This window comes from Rhinolophus sinicus, chromosome 2 (assembly GCF_057876585.1).
Source record: "Rhinolophus sinicus isolate RSI-liver-muscle chromosome 2, RSI-T2T, whole genome shotgun sequence".
Lineage (NCBI taxonomy): Eukaryota > Metazoa > Chordata > Mammalia > Chiroptera > Rhinolophidae > Rhinolophus > Rhinolophus sinicus.
In genome coordinates, this window is record NC_142502.1 from 115,651,799 (window position 1) to 115,671,620 (window position 19,822).

A 19,822-nucleotide genomic window follows, 5' to 3' on the forward strand; every position below is an offset into this window, starting at 1 on the left:
TTTGCATTTTTGAGCATAAAGTCACCATAGTTGTAAGACTTTAAAAACCAATATCCTCCTCAACCCCTCCTGCTGTTCCCTGAAAACCCAAACTAATAATCAAGAGTTTTGAAAACAAAGCAAAAACCTTTATTTACAAAAGTAAGTGTTAACTCACTTGCAGATCTATGTCAGTGCTGACAGCAACAGAGTCCCTGGCATATTTAAAACACTGGGACTGTACAAGACAACGTCTGAGCAGCTCACTCCCCGCAGTCACATTATAAAACTTACAAAGGCTTCTTTCGCTTTGCCATGTGGTCACGTGTTTGGGCAGAAGTCACGTTTTAGGGCAGGCTGCCCAGTAGACAGGGTCACATGACCATTGGCTGTGGATTTCCCAGAAGCAAAGGAGCCAGTCTCAGCAGGGCCCGCACAGGCATCTTCAGCTGTTTCATCCTGAAGAGGAGCTCAGCAAAGCTTGTGCTCCCTAAAAGGATGCAAATGGGCGGGGGGAGGGGGGGGGGGATCAGGTGTCACACATCTGAGCAGACTGGTCAGCCGTCCCGTCCCCCGGGGGCGCTCCAGACAATCACGTTAAAGCTGGCATTCTGCCCTTTGAACGTTACCCAAAGGCAATGTTTAAATTATGACTTGCCCCAATGCACTGTATAGTTTAATATAAAAATTTAAATGCATCCAATTCTGTACTTCAGAAAGTGACCTCTAGTTATATGTGAAACTATTCTTAGTTACACATATTGCTTAAATATAATAAAAGAAACTAAAATATTATTTAAATATAATTGATTAAAAAACTAAATATAATCTTAATAAAAATCAAGAGAGAAGAACAATGTGAGCATTTTAGGCTCTGTGGAGAAGAACCCACCCTTTTCTGAATGTAGATAAAAGTTCACGCATGTGTGAAGTTCAGAGAGTTTCTTTTTCCAGAAAAAAGGTTCCAAAAGTAACATCCACACATGAACGAAGACAGAAAGTAGGTAGATAAGACACGTCACTGGGAGCGCCTCCCTCGGAGAGGGGCAGTTACCTTCCAGTCCGAGCGGCGGCAGGTGGCGTGGCGCGGGGACCGAGTGATACACGAGGAAGCAGGCCAGCATGCTCAGCTGAGACTCGTCCCAGGGCTGCCCGCTGAGGTAGGCGTGCACACACGCGGCGCCCCCGGCTGTGAGAGAGACACAAGGGCCTGCACACCTGAGGCCATGAGGGTCGGCGCCTTTCCTTCTTCACCAAGAACTCAGTGAGCTCTAACCTGTGCTGGGCAGGGGCTGTGCTCGGCACTCAGGCCACTGGTGGACCAGAGAGAGTGCCTATGATTGCAGAGCTTAGTGTGGTGGGGGACACGCAAATGCACAGTCGCAAACTGTGATGAAGGCTGTAAAAGCAGTTGGATACTCCCCAGGCCCTCCTGTGTCACACCGGAGGGGACCGACCCAGCTCCGGGGACTACCCTGTCAGAGCTTCTCAAACTCTAACCTGGAGGACTGAGTAAAATGCACACAGTAGGCCCCACCCCCAGGATTTCATGGGTGGGGCCAGAAAACACCCATCTCTAAGTTCCCAGGTGACACTGCTGCTGCCCAAAGGACCAACTGAAGCCGGCTGGTCGGGACAGCAGGCAGCCTGTTCTCCTGACAGCAACAGGCTCAGGGGCAGGCAGGCCTGAGCCATTCGGTGACAGACATGCTTTGTCTGCCACTGGCACCGGCACCGGCTGTGCAGTGGAAGCCGGAGAGGAGAGGCAGACAACACGTGCTGAAACACCAATGTCCTCACTCCCCAGGAAGCTCCCAGGAGCCATTCTAGTCATGCTCTGGGCCGAACGCTGAGCGTGAGGCAAGGAGGTGTCCAGTCCCTAACCCAAGTCCCCGCTGCAAGAAACCAGCACAAGGAAAGCTTGCCCGGGTTTGTTCTGCTTTCCTTTTCCTAGTTTCTTGAAGCAAGAGCTTGGATTAGTGACCTGAGACCTTCCCTCCTCCATCCTGTAAGCATTTAGTATAATATTATAAATCAACAAGACGACTTCCACCGCCAGATTTCAGAATTTACTCTGAATCTGCAGTAATGAAGACACTGCAGTACTGGCGCCAAGACAGACACGCAGACCGATGGTACAAACCTGAGTCCAGTCAGTCAACTGATTTTCAACAAGAGCCCAAAGCAAGCCAGTCAGAAAGAAAACCTGCACAAGTGGTCCTGGAACCACTGGATATCTGTATTAAAAAGCCCCACGCCTAAACTCCCACCTCACACCACGTAAAAGATTGATGTGAGATGAATCACAGACTCAAATATAAAAGCTAAACCTGTAAAGCTTTTAACAGAAAACTTGAAGAAATCTTTATGACCTGGACAGCACCCAGAAAGCAATAGCCATAAAACAAATTGATAAATTAGACCTAAATGTTCTGTTCATCAAAATCACCCTTAAGAAAATGAACAGGCAGAGTAGAAGGAAAAATCTACAAAGCATCTCAGAGACGTAGCCGGATCTGTAGACGCTCCGACCCTCACTAACCAGACGGCCAATTTAAAACCGAGTAAAGGTTTCCACAGACACGCCACAGGTACATGAATAACAAAAAGGCACGAAAAAGAGGGGTCAACACCATGTCACCAGTGAAATGCAAATTAAAACTAGATGATTCCACCACATACTCACTAGCCTGTCTGAAATGAAAGCGGTTACAACACCCAAACCTGCGGGCACCCTCTACGGGTGAGGACGTAAAATGGCGCCACTGGAAACCGGTGTGGGGTGATGGATGCAGGTACCCAGGACGGCAGAAGGCAGGTGACTGCTGAATTCCACGGGTGATGAGCTTATGAATCTATTCTGTTTACTTTGTCTTATGCTTTAAATTGTCCATAATAAAACAGTTGAAAGTTAAATAAAACTCTTTAAGTTCTTAACTGAAAAGCCATTTTCTTCGCTCAAGATTAAAATCTAACTGAGGAGACACACACACAGGACACCCAATGCCTGTTCAGACTTAATGGCTGCGGTCTGGGCTCCTAGTAAGCGACCCTGAAGTCCACACTGCGTTTGTATTTGAGACACAAACACGAATGACGTTTCTGAGGTTGCATGTAGGCCCCACCTCCCTCTGGATGACTGTTCTCCAGCCCACAGCTTGGCTAGAACTCCTGAGAGCAGAGAAAGCAGAGCTAGGACTTTTAAAACGTGAGGGCCCCTCACTGGAAATGAGTGCACGTTTCTGGCACTGAGGGCGGCGGTCAGATTGGCAGAGGCTCCAAGCAATGCTGCTGGGAGCAGTTCCCGGCGCCCTTTACAGACTGCTCTAGCCACTGCCGGCATCACTGCGCCATGATATCTGTGAGGCACAGACCTGGGGACACGTCTGATCAACAGCAAAGGTCTGCTGGACGTGACGATGTGCTAAACTCAGTAAAAACAATTCACCAGAAGCTATAAAATAACTTGTATATTTCCCCAAAGTGAGGACAAAATAGTATTTTTAAAAATTTTTTAACTACATGACCTTTGAAACCACCTGAGAACATGACAGACGGGATACAGCAGTTAACCACACACACTTGGGGGTTTGAAATCACTGTTTTCCATGAGTATCACTCAAATCTGGTTCATTTCATTTTTTCATAGTATTACAGGTAGATGGTTTTTAACTGTATCCAAACCCTTAGGTTCTTGACTGCCAGTATGTTAAAGAGTCCAGAACTGTCACTACTGCTGGGACCGGGTTTAGCGTGTACCGAGAAGGTTGCTGCCAGGCATGTAAGCCCCTGAACGGACTGTAAGATGAACAGGGGCAAGGAGCCCTTGTGTGACCGCCACAAGCCAATTCTGTCACACGTCAGACGGCTGTCCACCACCTGTCTGAGGTGAGGCACTTATAAATACCTTCACACTTCTCCTGCTGTCACAACCAGGTTCCCACAGACAGCTGGGAAAACAGCTTTCATGTGCTCAGTAAGCACAGTGTCTTCAGTGCATGGGGTGGTGGGGTGTGGGGGATAGAGCAGGGGCAGAAGACGGCTGCTGGCCTCTGGGAGGTGACACATACATAGAAACACAAGCGAGAGGCCAGAAAAGAAACAGGATCTGACTCGAGAGAAGACGGAAGGGCTCTTAAGTGTCAAGGGGTATTTAAAACGCTATGCATGTTGTCCCGTGGTTTACAAATACACCTTTAAAGAAGCTGAGGCAGACACTCAGTCTCAGGCAGCTAACTGGAAACACCGCACCCACAGCCACGCTGCTGACCCCCGGCTCTGTCTTGCCCCCCTTGAGAACAGGCTGCACGGGAAAGCTGAGGCTGCACAGGCGGGCCACTCACCTTGCAGCCAGCGGTCCAGGGCGTTATCGATGGCACACTTCACCACGGGCAGGAACTCGGAGCTCATGAACAGCCCTCGCCTCGGGTGCTTCTGCAGCCGCTCCTGGTGGCTCCTGGAGCTGAAAAACTCCAGCACCAGCTTTATCTGCCAGAGTTCTGACGTCTCGGACATTTCTGCCCTTCCCAGTCTTCTGACTGCCTAGGGGAGGAGGGGAGCAGCACTCAGTGAGGGTGAAGCCGCCCCGGCCAGCTCTCGTTCAGAGCTGGACACGGTGGTGTTGGCAGATGTGCCCATGAGCCCATTCTGTTTGCACAGTCTTGCCGCACAGCCCTACTGGGCACTCTAGTGCGGGCCCCACGGGGACAGCTCTAGGGTAAGGTAGCAAGGGCACACGAGCCCACTTTTGGCTCAAGGGCTCGGAAAAGTGAAAACCAAACCGGTCTAGTGCCTCCTGGGGGCCCCGGGGTGTCAGGACGTGCCTGGGGTCCTGATACCACTGCTCTCAGGACCCACCTGCAGTCACCACGTGGCAACCAGAGGGGCAGTCCTCCATCGACACCTGCCCGTGCGGGCCACCGAGGGGAGGTGCAGAGCTGGCCGCTGCGGGGATGCTGAGGGCAGTGGTACCAGTGTGGACCACCCGCACACTTTCCAAGCAGACACTGAAGGTGCTCTGCGCCTACGGGGTTATGATGGACGCTGCCTTTAGCTAAGGACGTTACTTAATGCAATGACCTTCAGGCTTGGGGGACTGTCCCCTGCCACAGTGTAGTTCCCACTCAGCTGTGCAGTAGGGATAACTGTGCCGTTAGACAGTATCCCAAATGTTCGTGTGTGAACTTGCTATATCATATTTTCCTCAACAGCTGTTTGAAACTCCTGGACCTCTTCCCAGAAACCCTGACTCAGCAGACACAGAATGGGTTCTGAGGATCTGTATTCTTGAGATTTCCCAGATAAATTTTGGCCAAGTTGGAAAACTACTAGCTTAGCTTAACTGCAAATCTGGGTCTGAACGACATACTATTAAAACGCCGTGTATGTTCCCAATATGCCAGAGCAAGAAAATTGGTCCGGGCCTTTAGGAAAGCCATCAGGCACTCATTAACCCTCTCAGATGCTTGAAACAGCAGGAACACAAAACAGTTTCAAAATGGGGCCCAGCACCCTGAGCCAGCACATACAGTCCTGGGAGCTCTCATGCCACCACTCACGGCCCATTCGCACAGTGTGCCCACAGAGAGGCTCTCAGGAGGCAGGCAAGAGGCCACCTGGGAGAGAGACAGGGAGAATGGGAACCCGAGAGTGACAGAGTCCAGCAAGGGACACGGCTGTCACCATGAATGCCACGCTTTTTGATATGCACAGTTTTCACCTTTGCTGGGGCTTCCTATTTTGAATTTGTAAACATTGATGAGAAACTAAAAAGATGGGACCCTTGGGAGCCTTATGTGGCTGTTGAGGGTGTTACTGAAATACAGGATACACCTCTCAGAACTGGAATAGGTTTTTGGAACCATACCTGGTCCATTGCCACGTACGCGGGCAACATCTCCGGGGTCTCCTGAGTGACACACTCGTAGAGTACTGAAGAAAAGAGATCCAGAATTTCCTGTTTCTGTGAAAAATCAGAAGCTATTTGTAGCACATCAATGTACATCCCAAAATCAATTTGAGAAACAGCTGCGCAGCAGCCACTATGGCCCATGTTAAGATCTGCGGTGAGTGACAGAAAAGAACCAGCCACCTCTCTGCACGTGTCACAGCACGTGCCACACTGAACCTCCACTACGTGCAACCAGACTTGAGTCCCAAGGGACAGCTAAGGATGCAAGTGCTGTGGTGGGAAGAACTGGGTTAGCTGGGGCAAAAACGAGGGGACAGGACATCAGAGACGTGCCTTGGGTTGTGCTGGCAAAGGCAGGCCCCAGAGAGGGGCCCGGCACCCCAAGGGGCAACAGAAACACTGAACAGGACAAGGCTGGGGGAGGCTGCCAGGCTGTCCAGCTGGGGCTGAGGGCAGGCACGGGCCTTCACAGAGACCTGCTGTCTTGAGCACATGCCCTGCTCTTACTGGCTGTGATCTTGGGCAAACAACATCTCTGAGTGGCAGTTTCCTCATCTGCAAACCTGGAACGATAAAGCCTACCCTCCGGGTGAGAACTAAATGAGAAAATTGCATAAGGCACTGAGCAAAGGGTCCAATACAGACAGCCCTCATTTTATTGCACTTCACAGATGTGGTTTTTTTCAAATTGAAGGCAAGACCTTCCACCAGCAAAAAGATTATGACCCGCTTTATGGTGACCCTCGCTTTACTGCTGTGGTCTGGGACTGAAACAGCAGGATTCCTGAGGTGTGAATGAACATAGTAAAGATTCAATAAATAAGAGGGGAAAAGGTTATTTCACTTTATCCTCAAAACAGGAATGGAAGGTAGGTTCCATTATAATCCCACTTTTAGAAATGAGGAAACTGCCTGTTGGAGAGGTTGAAAAATTTTCCCAAGGCCACACACACACTTGTAGGCAATAAGCCATCAATCCCAGGCCCCCTAATTCCCACATCCAATCTTCACCATCTGCAACGATGAACTAAAATCAGTGATCTCCTAGGCAACCAGTGACTCCTCAAGAGAACAATTTTACAACCAACAGGAAGAGTTATAAAATAGAGGAAATAAAATTAACAAAATTATGTAAAAACAAGAGAAGGACAGTAAACACTGAAAATATAAATCAGTACAAGAATGGACATAAGAAAGTTATCACCCATCAAAACTAGTGTCTTAGAAATTTTAAGTTGTTTCTTCTATCAAAGTAGGAAGTTCTGAATTTATTAGTTTTAGACTATGAAAAAATCTGTATTTGCCAAGCAAAAACATCAACCAGTGTGCGTGAGGTATGTCATTAACCTCAAAGATGGGTACTACAGATTTTTTTTGGTGGTGTCCACAGGTAGATATCACAACGAATTCTACTCTTGGGCTGAGCGAAGCATACCACACACTTACCTGACCCATGCTCACAGTGGGTTTGCAGAAATACTCAGCAAATGACAGAAGTGCTGGGTCAGAAGTGAATGCTGAAATTGTTTCAGGCTAAAAAATAAACACACAACAACAAATATAAATAAGATGATTATTACTTTCTTTGTTTTTCAAATTGCAATGTATGCTGTTGTAAGGACTCTAACTCGCTTTTTTCACACAATGGCCGCTGAAAACCCAAGGCTGTACCAACTTGCTAGAGCTCCCTCAACGCGTTCTGCTCAGCAATTACAGGAAGCTTTCCACACAAGCTGGCACGAGCTCCTGACTTAGCAAAAGGCCAATACTAAACTCACCTAAAAGAAGCCTTTCCCTCTCCTTCATTAACTAAAAAACAAACTAGATTGTTACTAAAAAGGTAAGGAAAACAGAGTATTGCTCAAATAGCCACTCACAAAAAGACAAATAATGTGTTTCCACTTAACACGGGGTACCTAAGTTCTCAAAATCAAAGAGACAGGAAGGAGAATGGAGGTTGCCAAGGGCTGGGGGGTGGGGAGTTCGTGTTTAACAGGTACAGGATTTTAGTTTTGCAAGATGAAAATAATTCTGTGGCTGGATGCTGGTGAAGGTTGTATGGTATCAATGCTCTTAATGCCACTGACCTGTACACTTAAAAGGGGTAAGACAGTAAATTTTACATTATGTGTATTCTACCACAATAGAAAAAAATTAGTAAAAAAAGGAGATATCACTCAAAGTTCAAAATTGAAAATGGAACATGGAGGTATTACCATTTTCCACTGAGGTTTATATTTTACTTCTGAATTCCCAGCACTTTCCCCATTCAAACTCAAGCCTAATATTACATATTTTCTTTACAAATTGGATTAGGGTCTTTGAAATGGACTCTAATTTGTGTAAGAAGCAATAGTGCTAATTTAAGCTAAACTTTGTCCAAAACCCTTCAGTAGTACCCCAGACACCATAGCAAGTGTTGCCAAACAAAACTTATTGATGTCAACTGCACCTATTTAAAGCCTGGGGACTGTCATCAAGCCTCTGTCCTAAGTAACTGACTTAAAATCAAATGTGACTTCAATTAAAATACGCTGCTACCTCCTCACTTGGGTAAACAAAGGCTGGCACGGCCGGGCCGTCCGCCTGCCGCATGCGTGCTGTGTGCGCTGCCCTTAGGGGCCCCGACTGCTCCCCTGCTTCAATGTACCTCCAGGAGGAGCACATGTGCTCACGGGATTCCTGAAAACTGGTGTCAATTCAGAAATTTGATGGCAGACCATGGGCCACATTTCTAGTGCCGGAAGCTTCTTCTAGAACATAGAGCAAACTATGTCCTGTCCCCCCAGCCCCACCTGTCCCCCGGGACGAGACTGCTTCGAGCATGCTTCACTCATCCAAACACTGCTCTATTAGCAGTCAGGTGCTAGGCGAATAAGGTCAACTAATAAAATAAGGCTAACGCCATCATCATTTTATCCTCACCAGGGTTTAAGCAACAAAAGGTTTAAAAGTGGAACTAAGTGCTACCTTGCAAAAACCTTTCTCTGTTCTTGCCAGGAATGAAGTACATCTGGACAGATTTAAGGATTCATGAGTAGAATTACTAAACTGAAATATTTACAGTGTTAAGCTATATTATGACTGTCCCTGCCACCAAATGTCCATCAGCGTCAGAATCTTGGCGGGTGGCCATCTTTTATTATGGCTGCCACTTAACAGCAGCAAATAGACCCCGCATCACTCGTCTGTGCCATCTGCAGCGACGAGAGGGGCAGGCAGAGCCATCTCACGGTACCACAGACGCTACGCAAAGTCAGTGCTCTGGGTAGGCTGGGGGGGGGGGGGCTCTCCCCTCGGCCTTCCATCTCCACCAAGGTGTGCTACCTTGAAAGCCCGGGCTTCAGAGTTCCTGTTAGCGACGGTCTGGGCCAACAAACTCTGCCATCCCATTGGATCTTCCTTGTAGGAGAGCTGGCCTGCTCTGAGCTTCACATATAAAACCCCATCCTTGGAAAGGATTGACCTGAAAGAAAACAAGAGTGAGTTTAACATGAGGTATGGATACTGGTAGTTCTTGGCCGGAAATGCTGCATTTTCCAACACCACGTCCATAAGACACGAAGTCTTCAACATTTTCCACTAAGGTGTAAGATTATTTACTGTGTCCGAAATTAACTCAGTCGCCCCCAAGAAAGCCAAAACAAACTTCCGTTTTTCTTTGGCATCTAGATTCATGGAACTTGTTAAACAATAATTTCCAACTGTTCACATGTAAGCTTCAAAGGCAGTATTTTACTTGACGTGTCTTTATGTCCCCTGTCCTCTGGGAGCTATGTAGGGGACAAAAGGGTGCTGAATAGCTACTGACTGGTGCACAACAGAAAGAAAATGAGGCTGCAAATGTAAACACAGAAGAATACAGAATATAGATATTACATAAACAGTTTGAGGGAAATGGAAATTGGGACTAAACATTTAAAACTTTGGCAAGCTTGTTATATTTTCTGGAAATTTAAAGACAATTTACACATCATCACAGGTATAAAATTATTAATGCTCTCTGTTCGTTAAAGTCATTACTTGTATATGACTATTTCTACCCAAAGCCAACCTACCATAATCTTAATTTTATGAGAACAATCTAACAAGAGAACGGGAAAGACATGCAACAGAAGATGTGATCTGACAAACATCAACTGTCACAAAGGCCCATTGCGGACATACACATCAGCCTTACTTTCTTACCCTCATTCGTTCATTATTGCCCCAACAGACAATTCCATTACTGTCCCAATTTAAGTCACTTCAAGTTTCTCAATGAATAAACATAAATATTTAGGATTTTATTTCTAAGTTAAGATTTTCGTTTTCTAACACAAATGTGTTTCAAAGAGCTAGACCGCTGTATTCAATACGTACTCTACAGTCTGTCCTGGGTGAGAGGGGAGGGTGACAGCACCACGCGAGATAATAACCTATAATTGACACCTCCACATGTACCTCCATTCACTTCACAGGTCATCTGAGAAGTTCAGTATACTTACTTCAAGTGCTGTGTTCCCTTACTTAAATCGATCAGCAGTTCCCAGTATCGTGGGCCTTTAACTTTAATCTGCCAACATAAATAGAAACACAGTCAGCCCAATGCTGACGAAGAGCTACTCTGACAAAACAAAACCCCTGCTTCTCAGAAGAAGTAAGGGTAACTGGGTGGGAAAGACCTGGGGAGGTGAAGGAGCCCCATTTCCAGACCAGGATGCAAGTCACGCGCAAGGCCACCTAACCTGCACAGAAAGCCCTCCCTTCGCACCCACGGCAGCTCCTGGGGGGGCACTTCCCTAACTACTGCAGCTGCTGAAGCAGGCCAGGCTTTGGCTCAGCTGTCCCTAACACACACTGTCCTGGCTGGACCTGCCCCGTGGACGTCTCCCTAAGTCACGTGCCACGTACCTGCTTTAAAAGGTGCAGCTCTGGAAGTAGGGTGGGGGCCATCAGCTCCTCTCTGGTCTGCTCGTACCACTGAGTGCCCTTCACGGAGGTAAGAGAACAGCCGTTCACGTGCAGTTAGCGGAGCTGCAAGGAGCAACAGCTCCACTGTCCACTTCCACTCCCCGAGGCTGGCACAGACTGTCAGATAGCCCCGAATCCTCTCTGATACTCAGGTCTCCGAGGGCTCACACCTACCACCCTCTGTGGGCAGCACCACCTCCGATCACATCCAGCCCTGCACGCCGGCACCACAGACCTGCACTGGCAGGCCTCAGGCCTCTTGCCTGCAGGAAACACACCTCCGCAGCTGGCAAAACGCGGCCAGGGCACAAGCCTGCCTTGCAGCCTCCCACCCACAACTGATGGAGTGCATCCCTGCTCCCCGCCAATACCTGTTCGTATGGCATCCACACCTGGCTCCCCAACAGACAGGCCAGGAATAGGACAACGTCAACTTCGTGTCCCAAAGCCTAGCACAACTATGACACACAGAAGGTACTTAATTGTTACTGATGAACGAAGGTTACGTGACGTGTAAGCTACCTGTGCACCTAAATCGAAGATCCCTCGTCAAACAGGACCGTGGGCTTTAAGCCCCTGCGAATTCATCGCTCAACAGTCCTAACCCAGTTCACTGCTTCCAGCACTACCACCAGCCACGCAAAGTCACCAGGGACACTTCCAACCTAGCTCTAAGGATGAGAGCAGCTGTCGCTCGCTGAGGTCTTCGCCCCACTCTGTGAATGAGCCCAACCAGCCGCAGGACGTGCAGGAACTCTGGAGGCTTCTCTTGTTATGAGGGTTCAACTCACTACTGTCATCTTCTAAGGGACAACACTTTTGAAATGTCCTGACCTGCCACGATGGATGAGTGGTAATAGAATCACAAAGGTGAGTGGGGAAGCCTTACCTTGTAGGTGACTTCCAAGAGGGCGTAGCAAGGTGTGTTGGTGTCCACGTCCACGGGCACCAGCAGCCGTGGCTCTGCGGCCAGTACGTACAGGTGCCTCAGGGCCTGGAGATGATACCTGTTCACAGAAAACAGACAGCAAGTACCCATCAGGTGACAATGGCACAGCTCGACAAGCCACTGTGGCCAACACAGACGCGAGAGTGCCACCTTCCAATGACAGCAATCCTGAAGGAAGATGAGGGGTTCCACTTGAAAAGTCAGGGAGAAATTCTCTTTAGAAAATTCTAGACATTTGGTCTTTACCCAAGAATTCTTGAGTTTTCAGTTAGATTTTATAGGGAAGCAAAAAAAAAATGATCTTAATGTGAAAATAGTAGTAATAAATTGATCACTTATGAAATCAGTTCTCCAATATCCTCCTCTGATTAACACGGGGCGTCTCTTTCCACCTCCTAAAGAATTTACTTCTAGTTTTATTTTTCTTAAGCGTTGGTAGGAAGAAGGGGGAAGAAAGAGTGCGTTTCCCTCAGATGGGAAAGTCCTTCTACACGATGTACACACACGTGTGCACGTGTGCACAGAGTGTAACACACCAAAAACTAATGGGTGAGATCATAACAAGACTTTTCTTTCTCTACGTACTTTCTGAATCTTCAAAAATTTTTTAAACTTTAAAATTTATATTTTACAATTTAAACACACAGTAAGTTTTTACATTTTAAGGCATCCCATTAGAGGATAAAATAAGACTCCCCTTTTTTTTATTTCCAGCCATACCCTTCCTTCCCACCCCCAGCTACCACCCCTATAAATCTACTGGAAATGAAATCAGTCACGGCTACAATACAACTGGTCTTGTTGCTACATCAGGTTCTTGGTGCTTGTCACCAACGTGCTCTGTTTCCAATACTACTATGACCAGCAAGAGACACGTGAGTCTCTCTGATACCCTCGCCAATAGCTAACCTTAACAACTCAAAACTCCCTCCTAAATGGACAGGTGAGACCACACGTCAGTCATATTAATTCAATGATGACGTTCTTAGGTGCCACCTGTCAGTAATGTGTGGACTTCAGATCAGGACACTTTGGGGAAAGAGTCTCCTTCCACTGTGGGGTGCCGTGCAGACGATGCCTCCTGAGCACAGTGAGACTACGGCCCCGGGCACTTGCTGGGGTGCCTACAGTGGGGCACACTGGTCATCGCAGATGTCACTGGAGTCACTGGGATGTAAGCAGCCATGTCGTCCCCTCCCTCCACGTACAGACCTGCTGCACCTGAATGACCAGGGGACCTTTGTGCTGAGGGCAGGGCCTCTGCATCATCAGCAGCTTATACATGTCTGAGCTTCTAGTGCCCACTGCCACTCCTAGACTGACTCTGTTTTTCTGCTGCATTCTGCTTTTCCTGTCCCTTCTATGTCATTTATACAAAACTTTTCGGCATTCATGTAAAAGAAGGATAAAACGATTCATACAGACACTGCCACTATATCAGATACATTTCTCTCTGGGAAGCGTGTCGTCTTCAGCTTCTCTTGTCTGTGCCCTGGGCCTGATAACTTTTTCCCTAAAGACAACCTTGCTGGCTACTTCTGGGTTAGGGCGGTTCTGCTGGCTGGAACGCGGTGGAAGACTGAGCAGCAGCCATCGGGTGTCCAAAGCTCTCTTCTGCTCTAACACCTGGCTGAGAGCAACTTTTAAAGGTATTCAGCCCGAAAGATACTCTGCTATAGATTCAAGAGCAGAATAAAGCTAGCCTGGAAATGAGTCCATGGAACCGAAATGCAACCCAATCATCCCCTCAAGAGCTTGGAAAGGCCACACGGAGGGCAGAGCTGGACTTACCTGTTATCAGTGCTGTGAGCAGGGAAGTGTGGGTAGAGCGCGCACAGCAGAGCAGCGATGGAGGGGTTGGAGGTGCTCAGGGAGTACCTGTGAGGCAAAGCCAGGGAAAGGCACATTAGCAAGACCGCCCACCTTTCGAGAACCCGGCAACTGGGGGACTGCAGTGAGGCCTTGGAAATACAAGTGTGTCAGTGACGAGTACATGTCACCTTGCAGTTAGTCCACAAACCACTGCAAGGTCATCTGCACCTTAAGACACAGATATTAAATTACAAAACTTGAATCAATGACAAGCAAAACTTTAACATACAAGGGCACCATACTGAGGACCATGAACGCAATCCTGACATTACACTAAAAAGTCCCGGATGAAGGACACCACCTTCTTCCCCAGTTTTATATACGCCTGTTGACAGAATTCTCTTAAACATTCAGGGTTTTGTACTGAGTATCTCAAAAATTCTTTCATTTCTATAAGGCAGGATCATTTCCTTCAAATGATGAACTAAGTGAAAAAAGGCAAAAGTTATCATTAAAAAGTTGTAATGAATGTACAAACAACTGTTCCTCAAGTTTTTTTTCTTATCAATACGATAAACTTATAAAGGCGACACTCTCTTAGTTAAGTCAAATGTCTTGAAATTCTCCTTAAATTATTTTTTCACTGTTGCTCAAATGCAGCCTGGCAAACAGGCAGACAAATCTCAAGTTCCAGCGTTTGTCTTACGAATACTTGGAAATAGATGGTACAGGACATCACTGCTGTGGGGACACGATGGCAGCTCCTCAGCATGCACGTATGTTGTTACACACGCACATCCCCACTCTCCTGCCCTGTCTGTCCTTCCTAATAATGAGGGTATCAAGTAAGAACTTAGCATTCATCACACACACATTTTAACCAACTAGGAAGAAGAGATTTTGAAACTTGAATAAAGAACTGTTTTGACATGTACACAGAATAGGCCATTTTCTCTCTACCATTTTGATAAAACCAAAACCGAAAGACAAACATTAGAATTAACGTCAGGAACTGAGCGTAAATAGCAGGGTGAGGCTGCTCTGTGAGAACCGTGGATGCTGCCACAGGGCACACAGGACGTTTCTGGATCAGAAGGCATGAGGAACACAGCAGCAGCTGGGACAGAGCCTCAGCCTGAAGGGGAGAGCGGCTCACACTGTGTCGGGCCACGGAGAGCGGCTGAGGAAGAGAACAAAACTCGAGAGGGGCTTATTTTGAAAGGAAAATAGAGTTTCAAAAATCATAAAAGAAGAATTTGTACAGAAATATTTCTTTAGCCATTCTTAATTCTAAACAATTAAAGAACAATTCTACAAAACCTGCTTAAAGGGCATGCCACCTTTCTGACAATCTTTACTCTCTGTGTTCTGGAAAGGTGAGTTCCAATGTACAGTTCACTTTTAAAGAAAAGGGGACAAGAACTTGCGTGACTTGTAGGAACTGTGTCAGTGGACCAAGGTGACACACGAGAGCAAATGACACCCCACGCTCCCCAACGGGAAGATGCACCAGTTCCTCCCAAACCCATGTACAGACTCAGTGCTAGTCTGAGCAACATTTTATCGTGTTCTTTAGTGTGAAAATCACAAGAAATTCCAATGCTGCTGTGGAGTGCAGAGTGCCAAGAACAGAAAAGCACACTTTGGGAGTGTTTCCTCCCCAGGGTGCCTCACTCACTATAAACCACAATAGTTTAGACACTGGTTTTGGTGCATGTATAGAAACACAGACCAACTGAACCTACTAGCCCAGAAATAAACACACAGACATAGACACTGAAGTTACATCAAAGGTGGTTCTGCAGAACCGTGGAGAAAAGATCAACTTTTCAATAACCATGGGCCATCGATGGGGAAAAAACATTCAGAAAAATCAGTTTGAGGGAGATTTTAAATCCAAAAGAATGGAAAAGCTAAAAAACTTCTGGAAGACAAATAGAAGAGTATCTTCTTGGGGGGAACAGGGGTAAAAAAATACTTCATCAGAAGGACAGAAAAATACTAACCATCAAATAAAGACACTCATAATTCTGTTCATCAAAAGACACTATTAAGAGAGTTAAAAGGCAAGCCACAGAGGAGGAGAAGATACAACATACAAAAGTGACAAAGGCCTCAGGTCACAACAATGAACCAATATGGACTAGTCAAATTAATAGAAACAGAAAGGAGAATAGCGGCTGCCAGAGGCTGGGAGAAGGAGAAATAGAGGAGCTGTTATTTAAAGGGTACAGAATTTCAGTTTTGCAAGAGGAAAACCTGAAAATACCTAATACCACTGAACTGTACATTTAACAATGTTTAAGGTGGTAAATTTTATGTGTATTTTACCATAAATAAAAATTGAAAAATAAATAAACCAGTATGAAAATGGGTAGCAAGAGCTTTGGATATCACAAAAGAGATATCCAGTTGGTCGTTAAAGATATGAAAAAGTGCTAAGAATCATTAGTCAGGGAAATGGAAATCAAAACTACAACGAGATACTCCCACGAGACGGCTAAAATTAAGACGACTAACAATAGCAAGTGTTGACAAGGGTGCGGCGCCTGGACCTTCATGTGGCGGGTAACAAGGTACGACCACTCGGCACACCGACGGCCTGACTACAGAGACGAACACACAGACACACGGTGGCCACTTCCACTTGTCGATCTGCACACGACAAATCAAAGACGTGACAAGAACTTGCATGATAGTAGTCTCCATAATGGCCCAAACTAGAAACCACACAGCAGTAACTGCAGTTACTGACCCCAGTCACACAGCGGCTTCAAGAGCATTGAAACATGACTAAACCAGCGCGACACACAACACAGATGGCTCTCACAAACAGCACACTAAGCAAAAGCAGCAAGAAACAAAAGGACGCACAGTGTATGATGCATGTGAATTTCAAAAACAGGCAAAAGCAGTCTAAGGTGTCAGAAGAGTAACTAGTGGTTCTCTCTGGGCAGAACTGAAGCACCAGCGAGTGGGAGGTGCCTGGCAGGGTGCAGACGGGCGTTCTGGCTACACCCTGGTCCCGCCGTGCCACTGAGCTGTGCTGCTATGGTCTGCACACGCATGTATGTGTATTTTTATTCAGTACACATCATGAAATGTCAGGCAAGTCTTACAAAAGAATGAGGTGGTCAGGAATGACGGATGCTGGAGAGAGAACGAGGAAGTTGAAAACTAAGCAAATGTCATAGGATTTGTTGGCTGACGGTGTTCATGACCTTCATGAGAAAGGGGCTCAGTAGAAGTCAAGTACTTAAGCAGTGGGGGACTACAGACTTGGCAGTGAAGTGCTGAGCAGACTCTTCTGAGAAATGCAGTGTTGCTAAGTGTCTTAGAGAGAGGATGGTAACTCCAAGCAGGGCACACAGTGATGGTCAAACCATAAAAAGGCCCTTGCAAAGTGTACTAATGCCTCTAGATAAGCTAATGGCTTCCAGAAGCAAACATTTTTGGGCATGCTCAGATTCAAAATAAGCCTCTCTTAAAGATCTTGCTCACGATATCTTGTCATCGAGGAAAGAAATACATACTCATTTACCTTCCTCCTCCCAGAAACAGAAGTCCAAGGGCCATGTGATGGGCTAAGTGGAAACCATAGTTCATTTCACCACCTGTTTTCATGTGCAAGAAGCGACACAGCTGCAGCACCTTCAGGTTCCCCGAGCCAGCCATGACCATGGCCAGGGACAGCAGCACCACGCTCAGGCACGTCTCCAGGTTGTGGGGGCCTGTCTGGAGTGCAAAGGAGGGCTGTCGTAAAACTAGACTGGCCATCATTAGACTACAAATGTTTATGAACTTTTAAAAATCTGTAAAAACAAGTATGTTCTCTGATTATGAAATCTAAGTTCAATGTATAAAATTCAGAAAATAAAGTACCAAAAAAGAAATAACCAAAGAGAACTGCTATAAACATTCTGCCTTTCTTTTTCTCCAAATGTTTTCCTGCATTTATGTTTTTTCTCAACTGAAACTGAGATATTACTATACACATTGTAAAACTTTTTAATCTATTACCTTATAAGCAAACTTCACTCATAAAACAACCCTTATAGCACACAACATTGCTGGCTCCATTGCATAGCAACGTACAGGTACACCACACTCACACTTACTTAGCTACTTGTAGACTTTTTGATGTTTCCAGTTTTCTCATATTATAAATAATGTTGCATAAATCTGTGTGGCTTTTACCAGGAAATAAAATCTTTCAGTCTTCCTGTCATCAGAGCAGCAATGTCTCAATCACATTTGCATTTTTACTGAACAATTTTTTTAAAAAAGCAATTACCAACATTCAGTACTGAGACAGAATGGCAGATGGTATGACAATCCATGAAGGATATGGCTTTTCTTATTTATTCTCTCGTCACAAGAATTGGAGACCTGTGCACCCTTCAAGGGTAACCATATTCTTACCTAATTAATAGCCCAGAACAAAAACACAAAGATGAGCCAACACTTCAAACCTCCCATTCTAAATCTGAACAAACTGCAGAGATATGTGACAACGCATGAGTAACTGAATTATCAGTGAACTTCCTTCGAGTTGCATTTTATTCCCAAGGAGACTGACTCATCATAAAAGACTTACCACAGAAGCATTAGGTGCAGACAAATAAGTCATGAAATCTTTTGCAAATTTATGCTGGAAAAACAAGAGAAAGCATCTAAAGTTAAGAGAAGCATATTAAGATTTCGTGAAAAAAGAAATTGCAACAGAGTAAACTAAGAACACTTCTTACCAAACAGTTAAATGCTGATAAGTTTTCTGAGCCAGCAAATCGAAAACCCAGAGACAGACAGGCTCCTGCGATTATGTAGACATGTGCTTGCCTGGAGACAGATTACAAGAAATGCCATGCTGCCGTTATTCTGCCTTAAAATTCACGACTGCATCAGCTTGGAGTAAAACAGTGCCTATCCCTGTCCTCTACTGTTCTGGGAGGGCAGGGCTGCGCCTCCCTTGGCAGTTGCTCCACTGGCCCCTCCTCAGAAAGGACGCCTCCTGCCTGCATGTTGCATAGGCAGCAAAAGAAGGTTACTTTTAAAACTTACTGCCATTTGTTCAATGGAAAGGATAAAAGAGAAAAAGGTATAAGTTAAATCTCCAACATTGGTTTCTGAGGGCAAGAGAGCTACACTTCAGACCTGAACAAAAGCAGGCAAACAGGAGTCATTTTTGTGAACATGCGATCGGCAATGGTTAGAAACCGGGACCCAGGCTTCCCCGAGTCAAGGGCAGGACTGCTCCTCCACAGTGCATTCCCATTAGTCACCTGACAGAGGCTAGGTCAGCGCACGCGCGCACCACACTTCATAACTTACGACAGAGTCTCCAGATTCAAGTCCTCGGAGCAAGGCAATTCAATCTCACTGAGAGAGATACTATTTTCTCGTATAATCTGCCAAGACAGAAATCAAGAATACTTGAACATTAATATTCAAGTTACAAATATTTGATGATCTGAAAAATAACACACTGCTTATCGTGGCTGTATTTATATAAAAAAAAGCTTTACCAAACCATTTTATTCAAATGCCTATGTTTTAACTGCATTCACGCAATCCAAGTTCCAACCTAAGACGAGCCAAGTAAGCACAGTACCTGAACAGGACTGAACAAATGTAAGCTGGGACTTAAGTAAATTCTGACTCAATGGCAGAGTGATGGTATTTCCTACCAGGGAGCCGAAATGCAAGATGGCAGCTGCAGAAGGGAGGGGGGCGGGCTGTGGGGACGAGCTGGGGACGGAGGGAACCCAACTCAGACGCACCCTTCTTAGCCGTGGGACGTTTTTAGCATTGAGCCTACCAGAGGTGCGGTTAGTCACTAGATGAATTCCCCAAACTAAACTGAAATGTCCATGTGTTAATCTGCAACTACTATGCAGAAACACATCCCTTTCCTTTTACTATAGGCAGTGAACAAGAACTTATCTTAAATAAAGAAGTGTCTGGCTTTACCAACCAAGAACAGATTTAATCTGCTTCACTGAAAAAATACAAATAAAAAAGAAAAAGCTATATATTTTCTAAATATATGAACGCAACTACACAGAACTCTGAAGATTTATTCTTATTGTTCTTTTCAAAAAACTGCTCAGGAGAATAACATTTCAAGATGCGTTCTATGACAAACCAATAAAATATTCAGAAGCCACTTTTGACAGAATCTTATGTACTAAATATCACCAAATCAAAAACTCGAAATA

General features: G+C 45.9%; 1 protein-coding gene across 2 annotated transcripts in view; it reads right to left on the bottom strand.

Moving 5' to 3' along the window:
• Positions 1–106: 106 nt before the first annotated feature.
• The window catches only part of ANAPC1 (anaphase promoting complex subunit 1), a 75,536-nt gene continuing 55,820 nt past the window's right edge, over positions 107–19,822 (bottom strand). Inside the window, exons 35-48 of one of the 2 annotated variants that reach the window (XM_019714512.3) lie at positions 18,936–19,012; positions 18,353–18,443; positions 18,202–18,255; positions 17,146–17,339; positions 13,584–13,670; positions 11,733–11,850; positions 10,784–10,861; positions 10,378–10,445; positions 9,218–9,356; positions 7,337–7,423; positions 5,846–5,941; positions 4,323–4,521; positions 1,034–1,168; positions 107–469 (exon numbers count right to left, since the gene is read on the bottom strand). In XM_019714512.3, the coding sequence (XP_019570071.1) occupies positions 354–469; positions 1,034–1,168; positions 4,323–4,521; positions 5,846–5,941; positions 7,337–7,423; positions 9,218–9,356; positions 10,378–10,445; positions 10,784–10,861; positions 11,733–11,850; positions 13,584–13,670; positions 17,146–17,339; positions 18,202–18,255; positions 18,353–18,443; positions 18,936–19,012 (1,539 nt within the window). In that variant the 3' untranslated portion in view covers positions 107–353. Of the gene's footprint in view, positions 470–1,033; positions 1,190–4,322; positions 4,522–5,845; positions 5,942–7,336; positions 7,424–9,217; positions 9,357–10,377; positions 10,446–10,783; positions 10,862–11,732; positions 11,851–13,583; positions 13,671–17,145; positions 17,340–18,201; positions 18,256–18,352; positions 18,444–18,935; positions 19,013–19,822 lie in introns of both variants that reach the window. The other variant, XM_074332495.2, reaches the window with a different exon arrangement.